The sequence below is a fragment of the Letharia columbiana genome, assembly GCF_014066305.1.
Source record: "Letharia columbiana isolate WasteWater2 chromosome Unknown Sc0000009_s0, whole genome shotgun sequence".
NCBI classification, from domain to species: domain Eukaryota; kingdom Fungi; phylum Ascomycota; class Lecanoromycetes; order Lecanorales; family Parmeliaceae; genus Letharia; species Letharia columbiana.
The window spans coordinates 559,559-570,152 of record NW_023501045.1 but is presented as its reverse complement, the minus strand read 5'-3'; the positions used below and the strand labels follow the sequence as shown (position 1 = coordinate 570,152).

General features: G+C 50.3%; 6 protein-coding genes across 6 annotated transcripts; 3 read left to right on the top strand and 3 right to left on the bottom strand.

Moving 5' to 3' along the window:
* Positions 1-443: 443 nt before the first annotated feature.
* HO173_003637 (uncharacterized protein) lies at positions 444-2,219 on the bottom strand (the record flags this gene model as incomplete). The annotated part of the gene is made up of 3 exons (XM_037305562.1): positions 444-1,653; positions 1,705-2,060; positions 2,115-2,219. 3 exons carry the CDS (start codon positions 2,217-2,219, stop codon positions 444-446), a joined length of 1,671 nt encoding a protein of 556 aa, XP_037167664.1.
* An 818-nt stretch (positions 2,220-3,037) lies between these two features.
* Positions 3,038-3,271, top strand: HO173_003636 (uncharacterized protein; the record flags this gene model as incomplete). Its single annotated transcript, XM_037305561.1, has 1 exon — positions 3,038-3,271. One exon carries the CDS (start codon positions 3,038-3,040, stop codon positions 3,269-3,271), a length of 234 nt encoding a protein of 77 aa, XP_037167663.1.
* Positions 3,272-3,820: 549 nt separating this feature from the next.
* HO173_003635 (uncharacterized protein) lies at positions 3,821-4,397 on the top strand (the record flags this gene model as incomplete). Its single annotated transcript, XM_037305560.1, has 2 exons — positions 3,821-4,009; positions 4,089-4,397. The coding sequence occupies 2 exons, from the start codon at positions 3,821-3,823 to the stop codon at positions 4,395-4,397; spliced, it is 498 nt and encodes a 165-aa protein (XP_037167662.1).
* A 998-nt stretch (positions 4,398-5,395) lies between these two features.
* On the bottom strand, positions 5,396-7,414 carry HO173_003634 (uncharacterized protein; the record flags this gene model as incomplete). The annotated part of the gene is made up of 1 exon (XM_037305559.1): positions 5,396-7,414. The coding sequence occupies one exon, from the start codon at positions 7,412-7,414 to the stop codon at positions 5,396-5,398; it is 2,019 nt and encodes a 672-aa protein (XP_037167661.1).
* A 712-nt stretch (positions 7,415-8,126) lies between these two features.
* Positions 8,127-9,574, top strand: HO173_003633 (uncharacterized protein; the record flags this gene model as incomplete). The annotated part of the gene is made up of 3 exons (XM_037305558.1): positions 8,127-8,246; positions 8,302-9,054; positions 9,107-9,574. 3 exons carry the CDS (start codon positions 8,127-8,129, stop codon positions 9,572-9,574), a joined length of 1,341 nt encoding a protein of 446 aa, XP_037167660.1.
* A 478-nt stretch (positions 9,575-10,052) lies between these two features.
* HO173_003632 (uncharacterized protein) lies at positions 10,053-10,304 on the bottom strand (the record flags this gene model as incomplete). The annotated part of the gene is made up of 1 exon (XM_037305557.1): positions 10,053-10,304. One exon carries the CDS (start codon positions 10,302-10,304, stop codon positions 10,053-10,055), a length of 252 nt encoding a protein of 83 aa, XP_037167659.1.
* Between the last annotated feature and the right edge of the window lie 290 nt (positions 10,305-10,594).

Genomic DNA, 10,594 nt, shown 5'->3' with positions numbered 1-10,594 from the left:
TTCATATCGGACATTTTGCAGCTTCATGTGTTATTGCACGAAATTTTTTCTCCACCCGCGAGGCCATATGCATAGAGCGGGCTGATGATAAACGCATTCAAACCGCGTTGAGGAATGGCAGTGCTCCGTAGACGATGATAGATATATTGCCAGTGGAGTCAGCAAACACAGGTGGTTAGACGGTCTGCTGTAGACGGTGCGTTGGGACAGAAGAGCGGGAGTTTGGCGTCAGAGAAGGAGAGAGTTCGGAGTTCGGTATCGCATGCTGGAGCGAAGAGTGTCGTAGTGCCAGCGATGGAGGAGCGAAGCGAGAAAGGAGAGTGCTTGAGTGAAGAAGCAGGCCGCTAGTTTGAATGGTATGGTATCATACAAGCGGCGCCCCCTAGAAACGCTTCATCCTCTCTATGTACCTCCAATACAGACTCGGATCTCTCCAGTCCACTTCATAAGTCATGAGAATCCAAAGCCCAAATAGCAATATCCCTCACCTCCTCCCACGCTTTCTTCTTCACGACCTTTTTCCATCCGGCCTTCCCCCCCTCCCTCTTGCCGACTTCAAAAATCAAATCTTCCCCACCCAATTCCATGTACTGCAGCGTACTCAAGTTCCACTTTGCGGTCTCCTCTGACAGCGTTTTCTCGTGCATCCCTCTATCATCCATTTCACGCATCTTGTTCACAAAGCTTGTATCATCTGGGCTACTCAGGATCCTTATTGCTGTGAGGTTGTTTAAAAAAGGCACGAGGAGCCTGAGCTGTTTGAAGCTGGAGTATTCGGCACCGATGCCTAGTTGTTCGAGATTTGGGCACTGGCGCACTATGAGGGCTATGTCGTCATCTGTGAGGCGCCATTGCGGGAGGAGGAGGAGGTGCTTGAGAGTGTGGCCATGGCTCTTCGTGATGGCTTCGATGTAGTCTTCTTTTAAGGTCATGATGTTGGAGTTGTCGGTGCTGCTGGGAGAAGAGTGGCTGGAGGCGGGTGAATCCGGCAGAGATTTTCCACAATTTGGCGTGGTGCCTTTGACTCTGCGTCCTGGGGAAGGCTGTGGACCGATGAGGTATAGCTTTTCTAGTCCATTGATGCTCTCGATGAATGAGCATTGTTGACGGGAGACTTTATCAATACGGAGCATTTTGAGGTTTGACGGCACGTTTTCTTCGGTCTTTCGCCAATTGTGCTGGTCCACGAAGGCGGTGCCGGCATCATCACCAAGTCCACCAGTGCTGTTGAGCAACGTTACTTCTTCCACAAAGGAGTGATCAAATAAGTCGCAGTTGGAGATGTCATGATACGTGTATAGATTCTGTACAGCAAGGGTTTGCAGGGATATTGAGTATCTTGCAGCAGCACATCTTCCAAAGTAGGCGGATTCCTGCGTACTAAGTTCCCGAGCTTCCCGCATGCGAGGACTCCAATGAAGCTTCAAATGTCGAAGGTTTTTAGAGCCGAGCAGAAGTAGGGATATGTCATCTGGGTAGCAAAGTGGGTCTATGTCGGTGACCTTCAAGTCTTGCAAGTTCGGCATTGGGGGCACGAGGGTGAGTGGTCGAGGATGTCGACTTGAAGGGAATCTGACCGTGAGTTTCGTTATTGAATTCCGCTGTGCAAGTCCGTGCCATATAACCGGCAACATCTTGACGTTCAACGCCCAGCTAGAATGCAAGTCAGCGAATTGGCTCCAGACCTAGACAGATATGCAGTACCTGAAGCTGTCTAGTACCGCCATCTTCTCCACCGCTGCTCGCACCAGCGAATTCAACATCATGGTCTCATCAGGTACCCTCCCAACTTTTGCGTGTTCTTCCAGTTCATGTTCTTTCCACTCTCCGCAGACCTCGAAATGCTTCACGTAGCCAGCTACATTCCTCGCCACCAGCCCATTCAAGCCCATAGAGAAAGGGCTTGCCATGCCGCAGCCATCTGGCCGGCCATCACGGCGCGAATAGCGTATGTAGTCGTAAGATCTTAAGGAGACGTTGGAGTAGAGTTGAGGGAGGCCGATATAATGGAAAACGCGACATGTGCGACAAGTCCGGCCGAGGTCTGCAGGGCGGTCAAGCTTTGAGGATGGTCAGCTTTCTGGATCATGACCCTGCTCGTACGTGATGCATACGTATGAAATTATGAGAGCTATCAGATTCAGTGGCAGGGGTAAAACCGAAGCCCCGTTTTCGTGCTTATTGGCGCCCAAACTGCTAACAAACGTGTGGCTCATCATGCTTGGGTCCGGCATGACGATGGCCGTTTCGATGTTCAGAAGTCAGAGCGGATATAATGTGAGAATGACAGGTAGAAGATGGGGGCTCTGCGCATTTCATGCCTCGAAGGACCTTTCGGGATCATCAGCCGCAAATCACACTCGTACTCGTATCTACGAGTATATTCTAATCAGTCTAAGTGCAATTGACCCATAGAATAAAGTTCAATGTTCTATCCCGTCTCCCCAGTCTTCATATCCGGAGACACAAATCGCGTATACAATTACTCCTAATGTTGAACCGACCATCTTCGCAAGCAGAAATGCTTAACCAATATAGTTTGTTGTTGTTACTCGAGAATACGAGAATGCCAAGACATGTGCCAAGAAGCACAAATTCGCCCCGACCTCGTTGACATCACCCTCAATCGAATTTAGATTGAGTGGGCGTCGCCCTTTTGTCGTACGACACAGGCTATCTTCGCAGGATGAGGGCGGTTGGGTGTATTGGTGAGCGCGGTTGTAATCAGCCAGCATGAATATTCAGTCAAGATGTTCTCACTTGAGAATGAAAGATGGAAGGTGTTACCAAATAAGCTTGCATGTCGTAAGTCTGCAATTTTAACCATGATATAGCGGACACGGTGCAGCTGATCACTCATTCTTTCGTTTTCCCCTGATGAAACGCCAGACGAGGGCGGTGAGGCTGAAGGCATACATGATATTTTCGTAGCCTGGTCCATGTTCTCCTCTCTCTATCTGTTGCTGTAAAGGATGTGGGATTCGAAGCAACGACTGATTTCGACATATACATGTTGAACTGACTACATTGACCAAACATGGATGCTGCGAACCTCACCGCTGCTTGGGTTCCCGCTCTGGTCACAGCTGTCGGCTTAGCGTCAATCATATCGCAAGTTGGCACCCTCAAAGCACAATCGGATACATTCTACAGGCTGCGTGGAGAAGAACATCTGGCATCTTGGGGAACAATTCGGGCATCTAAGAACTGGCACAGCCTCGCCAACCACCGCCGCCTGATCCCATTCTTGATGCCGACATCAGTCAGATAGGAGTGGACACCGTTCATCTAAATCGAAATTCCAGATGCAAGCCTGGAGGAGTCTCTTGGACAGTTCTCTTAACAGTGGTCCATCCTCACTGGTCTCAGGTGCGGTTTGACGAAGGAAAACTTTCAGCTATCAGCATCGGCGACAAGGATGCTAAACATCCATCAATCTTATCCGGAAGTGATTCCCCAATCACTGCTCCATGGCATAGGCGGCTAAATATGTCGCCACTTGGGTTTCACGAAGGGGCTGCTTGCATGGCCATTTCAAGAATGACATTGATCGCCTTCGTACTCCTGTCACAAGGTCGAGAAATATCCCGCTGGAACGATCCCTCAGGGCTTCGCCTTTGCTACGCGAGCTAGAACGGCTATTACCAGATAGAGTGGCCCCTTGGTGAGCGTCGTACAATTACCTTCCAAGCTTACGAGAGATTTCAAGGCGGAAGGGATTCGTTCCCTATCTCTTTTGCCAGAAGGTCCCGCCAATGCATCGAGATGGCTGCCGGTGTCATTGACCTCGGTTTTTAATGTTGTCAGCAAGCCATCCAAAATGGCTTTTGCAGGCCGGAAGAGGCCCGGGAAGTGGTTGCTAAAATTACTTCCCAAGAGATTCGCTGCGCAAAGCTCTGCGTCTGGTCTGTACAATCACTGTGGCCGAATGGCGTATCAAGTAGACTTCTTGTTCCATGAACGCTTAGGCAACAACGCAGGTGCACCTCCCTGCATACGGCAGCTCGAGGTACCTTCCTTGGTCGAAGATGAAAGCTCGACAATATATTTGCAACACAAAGAGGCAGCAGCGATTGCTAACTGTCTAGACCAACCTTGCTTGGTCACCCTTAGCATGGTCAATCCACCGCGGCATGAAGGATGTTCTCATCGCTTACGACTTGCCGTACATGTCAGCTTACCGCGAAACATTAGCGGCGACCTTAGCAGCAGCGGTCCCAAGGCATAGTTTTGCGCTCCGGCATCGAGGCTGGGGACCACAATTCATCACGGAGTCTATGGGTGACCAAGCAGCGTCCGCAGTTCTGGGCGACGATCGACGCAGTGGTGATACATGTCGGCTTGTGACAGCGATAACCGAGGTTCTGGGCGAGCCACCAGAAATTGATATGGACTAGACAGACTATTGGTGAAGCAACCCGAACTATCCTGCCCGTCATCAAATTTAGGAGGTGCTTTCGCTGGATGTCGTCATTACTTGTTAAAGTCCATTTGGTTTGGTGGAGTCACGGTTTCGATTACGAATTAGATGGGATTCTACCGCAGAGAATATGTCACATAGGTTTGGACTCTTCTGCGCTTGAGGTCCACCTGGGCTGTCATCGCATGTTCTCATTCTTCTTATTGTTGTTGTGGTTGTAGATGTTGCTGTTCCCGACCAATTTCTACTCCTCAAGTCCTGGGGCAATCCTTTTACATGTCGCAATTGTCTGCCCGATTATGCTAACTTCATCAACTATCAGCTAGGCGGCATCGTGGTCATTTAGGCCGGCCGGTCAAAGTGGCAGCCTCAGGAAAGTACTGAAGAGTACTCTACCTTATCCTTACAAGTCTGATTGACGAAGTCACGTCCGGGTTCTATCCTGTTTGCTTTCCAAGACCTGCCATCACTCATGTTTGTACTCTCCAAAGCATGTAGATAGCAAGTCATTAATATTGGGACACTAGTCAAGCATATCATAGTATTAAACAGTAATACAACATGATTAATCCCCCTCTTTTCCCATGGTTGATATATCTCCCTTGGGAGCCCCTTTCCTTCTATAAATTCAAGTGGGTATCCCAACACTGTTACAAACTCCAGCGCCACGCTTGTGTGAAGACAATTATTCCATCTAATATTGTTCGTAACGAGGTGTAATTGGATAGGACATCCCAGTCGTCAGTCATATGCTCATGTGCAACAGGGTCATGATCATTTATCATGAACGATCGTAGAAACATCTGGATGCTCAATCCCAGCATTGATTTGCCGAGGCGTCCCAGCTCTGAGCGAATTCATGTAATTTGGAGTCGATGGTTCGTCATCGGGTCGTGCGGTACTCCCAATGGCAAGGGCCCGCCAGCCTCAGCGAAAAGCGGAGGACGGGACTCGCTAAGAGGAGAGATTGCATTGCTATGTTTGGGTATGTTGAGGTATGTTGATTGCATTCAAAACGGCATCCGGGGGTAGATCAGTATCTCTGTTTGTTGATGTGCACGTCGAAGTGGATCTCCTTCGTGCCGTGGACCCCTCACTCTCGTCACCACTCTCGAGGCTGTCTGAATCATGATCTATTGAGCCCGGTCCACGAGTGGGGGCAGGGATGACGATTGCAGGCCTTTGGATTTTTGGTGCTTTTGGGCCCTTCTTTAGATGCAATCGCTCAAGCAAGCTGCTCTGGTGCGCGTAATTCGTGATGGAGGGCCCAGGCTGTGTGGATTGTACTGCAAGAGCCCGGACAACCTCTGGAGGCGGTGTGGTACGCTGGCGTCTGAAAGGATTTGGCAGCCACTGGAGTCCATTAATGAGAAATCTTTGACTCGAAGTGACTTCTACATGTTCAGCGTCCAATTCCGGGAACCCAATAGGTTGCCCACTGAGCTGCCGTGGGTCATCTCTGTCGTCCGAACTTGTCTCGATGCCCTCTTGTATCGGCGGAGTGGGCTCGCTGGTGGGGTGGTACCGTACAACGTAGACGGTGCTTCTAGCGCTGGTAGTATCCGCTATGCTTACTGGCGACGCCACTGGAAGCGGTCTCGCAGGGTGACATTGCTGTTTCGCAACTACATCATGTCTCTCTTGAACGTTGCTGGCGTTAGAGTTGCGACGGGAGTCTCCATCTTGCCGCTGCTGTGATCGACCTATATGTCTTACTCTGGTGGTCATTTCATGCCAGCCAGTGCTCCTACTGGCGCCAGAACTTGCGCTGCGTTTACCGCTTCTACTAGCCCTCTTTCTCTGGCTTGGCCAAGTGGGATCCGACGATGGAGTAGCGTCAAGCATCTCGTCACCATCGAAGATCTCGCGACCAAGAATGCCATCTTTTTTCTCCTCCCTCTCCAAAGCTTCTATTCTCTCGACCCACTCCCATACCACCACACTCGCTGCCGCGGCGCCGACCCATCGAACATAGCTCCCCCATCCCGAAAGATTAGGTTTTGAAAGATCGAGCACGAAGAACACCACCGGGATTAGCACGGCTGCGAGAGACAGTAAAGCGACCAGGGGCATATTGCGCATCTGAGGATGAAAGAAAGCGAAACGCCGTTTCTGTAAGGCGAAGTAGATAACAAATGTTCCATAGCAGAGGTTTAGGGCAAGCGCGAAGAGATAGTTCATAGCTGGGACAGCATCCGTGAATGACTGAGAACGGTCCCTTGTACTGTCGACAACGAATTGGTTGAGGATAGTAAAGATGAGCTCCATAATGATGAGGGCGAAAGCACACCACTTGATGAGAAGCTTCTCTTTATGCCGTGGAAAAAGTCGTATGAGTGTCTGCGCCTGCGCAAGCCAGAGGCAGGTCTCCGAAATTGTCCTCGCAACGCGGACTTCCACTCCATTGATGACTCTGATGGTCAACTCTGTTGCGTCTTGGTACCCTGCGTCGTATTGTTGGTGGGCAAACTTAAACGTGTCGGCCGTGACAATCGTCAAGGACGTTGCAACGGTCAGAGCTGCTATTTTCTGAAGCCAAGGTCTGCTTCCGATCCCAATGACGGAGTTGCTCCCATAAGCCCCACTGATCATGCCTCTTGAGCCAAGAAAGCCACCTCCACCTCCTGCACCGCCGACAAAAAAAGTTCTTGGTGTGATGAAAAGGATGATGAGCAACATGTAACTGACGATCGTCGCCGCTGCGATTGCGTATATCTGTGGATTTGTCGAGGAGTAGAACGGGTCCTGACGATTCAGCACGGAAAGGTCAACTCCTGGCTGAAGTGGGTCAATCGGTGCAGGAACTGCTGAACCGGAGCACGCTGGTTGAAACCCCGCATCTTGCGTCAGCGTGATAATTGTTCCCCGACCAATGTTTATCTCGCCGCCAGAAGGGAGTGTGTAGGGTTGGCAGGTATGAGGCAAACTGCTGCTGGTCAAGGTAGGGTTGGCCCATATCTGGCGGCCTACAAGGGTATGTGGACCTGTGTCCATAATGAATTAATCCGAGGAGACTATAGAAGTCATAAAGGTCACGGTGGGCAGCGTCTTCTGGTTCCGAGCAACAGCTCCATCCTCACGCGTGATTCGCAGTGGGGGATGGCAACAGCGTTGCTAAGGGAGAGGTCAAGACAGGATGTTGAAAATACAGATGGAGATACGTAGGTCAGTCGCTAGACTACCTGTATATCTATTCGATCCTTTGGTGGTATATGGTGAGAGAGGGTTGATCAAGATCTCGAGATACCGAGATAAAGCCGGCATCGGCAGCCTTATACAGGTATTCCGGCTAGCGTACTCGTATCGCTGGGGACTTGGCCCGGAAGTTATTCCTGCTCTTGCCCATACTTATCACAACCTTCGTTCAGAGTTAAGTGAGAAAATTGGAGAGATATCATCGGCTACGCCCATGATAAACCCTACTTTGCTGCGGCATGTTAGAGGATTGGACTATTGCAAAAGGATGTAGGATTCACCACTGCGGCAATCAACGTCAGCCAAGTCAGCCAAGTCAGCTACCTGACTTAAGTCGGAGTCGGACATAAGATTGCCTCCATGCATGCAATCTCCCACAAAAAAACGGTTTTCAGCACGCGACATATTATCATTTTATGAATACCTAATGGCACCGGCGTTCTTCAATTCGCAACAAGCCTTACCTTCATTACCATAAATCTTTCCCACATCTTCCGTCTCTCAGAGAAAGATGCCGCGTCCACGGCGGAAATCAAGCGGCCTTGGAGCTGATCCTCGGGGCGATACGGGGGCTTCAGCTTTCTCCACCCTCGAGCCTACGCCGACCTTCAACTCTCCCCCTTTGACACCAGTATGCACCCAGCCATATCTGATACTCCCATAACTGGACTGACCTTTTCGCTCAGCGTAACTCTCTAACCAAATCTGCCCGCCCTTTTTCCAAACGACGGAAAGCGAAGTCTGTCCTGCGGCGATGGAGAGCGTTCTCTTTTCGGCATACATGGATCAACCCTCTCATCGTCATGGCCCTCATCCTCTCCGCCTATGCCATCAATCCGAACCCTTCAAACCCTCTTCATAACGCCATCTTTCTGTCTTACCCTCTCCCATCCGACCACCATCTCATGACCTACCACGCCCAACGTGACGCCGGTATAACCTACTACGGCAAAGGGCCCAAAGACTTCGCTTTTGTGGCCTTCTACATTGTTGTTCTCTCTTTTACCCGCGAATTCCTCATGCAGCGACTCGTTCGTCCGATGGCCTTGTATTACGGAATCCGTTCGCGCTCAAAGCAGAACCGCTTCATGGAACAAGTCTACACTGCTATGTACTTTGCGGTATTTGGACCACTGGGGCTCTATGTAATGAGCCGGACTCCCGTGTGGTATTTCAATACGGCGGGTATGTTCGAAGGATATCCGCACAGAAGCCATGACGGCTTTTTTAAGGCGTACTATTTGCTGCAGGCCAGCTATTGGGCGCAGCAAGCTATTGTGTTATGTCTACAATTGGAAAAACCAAGAAAAGATTTCAGAGAGCTAGTTGGACATCACATTGTGACCCTGGCGTTGATCGGGTTGAGTTACAGGTTCCATTTCACATACATGGGGGTGGCAGTTTATATCACGCATGACATTAGCGATTTCTTCCTCGCGGTAAGTCAAGCCCGTCCAAGATTTTCGAGAAACTAATCTGTCTTTTGCAAAGACCTCGAAAACTCTCAACTACATCAAATCACCACTAATTGTCCCGTACTTCTCCCTCTTCATCGCCATCTGGACCTACCTACGACACTACATCAACCTCGTGATTCTGTATGCCACACTCACAGAATTCCGCACCGTTGGCCCTTTCGAGCTCGACTGGGAAACCCAGCAGTACAAATGCTGGATTAGTCAGTACATTACGTTCGCGCTGCTCGCTAGCTTGCAAAGTATAAATATGTTCTGGCTGTTTTTCATCGCAAGAATTGCTTACAACATCGCTTTTGCCAAGGTCATACAGGATGTCCGAAGTGATGACGAAGAGTCGGAAGAAGAGAAGGAGAGTGAGGGTGGGCAGGTCGGTACAGCTGGGCGTAGGGCGAAGGAGAAGAAAGCGAACGGCAGCATAGTGAATGGCAAAGCGCCGGAGCCCAATACTGAAGCTGTGGTCGAAAAGAAGAAGGAGAGGTGAGGCTGTGCCTCTTGCGTTTTGCTCACATTCTGATCAGCATATCTGTATTGATCTGAAAGCGTGAGTCAAATGGCTTGCTTTTGGGTAGTTAGTAGTACAAAACACGAATATTTGACAATGTGGTATGCCTTCTTTGGATATTTCCGGCTGGTCCTCCTTTCGAGGGCCTTTCTTTTCAATATCAGCCTATAAAACGAAAAACGCCAATACAAATTTTATACCGTTGATGAAAGCATCCAGCAAAGCACCTACTGCCATACTCAATTCGGAATAACAGGACTCGACCCATCCCAATCATGCTTCTCGGCAGCGGCAGACACGAATCCAGCAACGCTCTTCCGTGACATCGCGGCAATCCCACCCAATGCCCTTCCCATATTTTCCAGGGGAAATGACAGGCTTCCTCTCTCGAACCTTCCAACCTCGTTGGCCGCGCCCGGACTGCATTCACTGCAAGCTCTTCCCCCAACCAACTCATTCACAAGATCATGATCGGCAAAACACCCCGCCATGCTTGCGTACTTGATCGTCCACCCTCTAGCACGAACAAATTCGGCTTCGATCTGCCGACGCCAAGTGCTGGAAGCACGACTCGGCGGATGCCGCGGGCGCGCATCGCGGCTGGGATGTTGGTGTGGGAACCGGCCTTGCAGTGCGGACTGGAGCCGGTGCGATTGTGGCCGAGGCTTGTGATGACTACTATGAGTGGTTCTTTGAATACGGAGCCCATGGCAGCTTCGTCCAATGGAGTTCCTTGTGATGTCGGCCTCTGTATGTCAGTGCTTACGGTGGCTTGATGTGGATGCCGTGACAATAGTCAGGCCGTTCCCTGGCTGGAGAGTATCTATCTAGATAGCGGACGAGTGACGGTAACGGTGTGGCCTGTAATCTTGAGTCCAAAGATCTGTTCGAGTGGAAAGTCGAACTACTGACCTCGGCTCAAGGATTCCTTAACAACCAGGCTTGCCGACGCGATCAGTGGCTCGGATTATTAGAAGGCGCATCGCGTATGATGACACG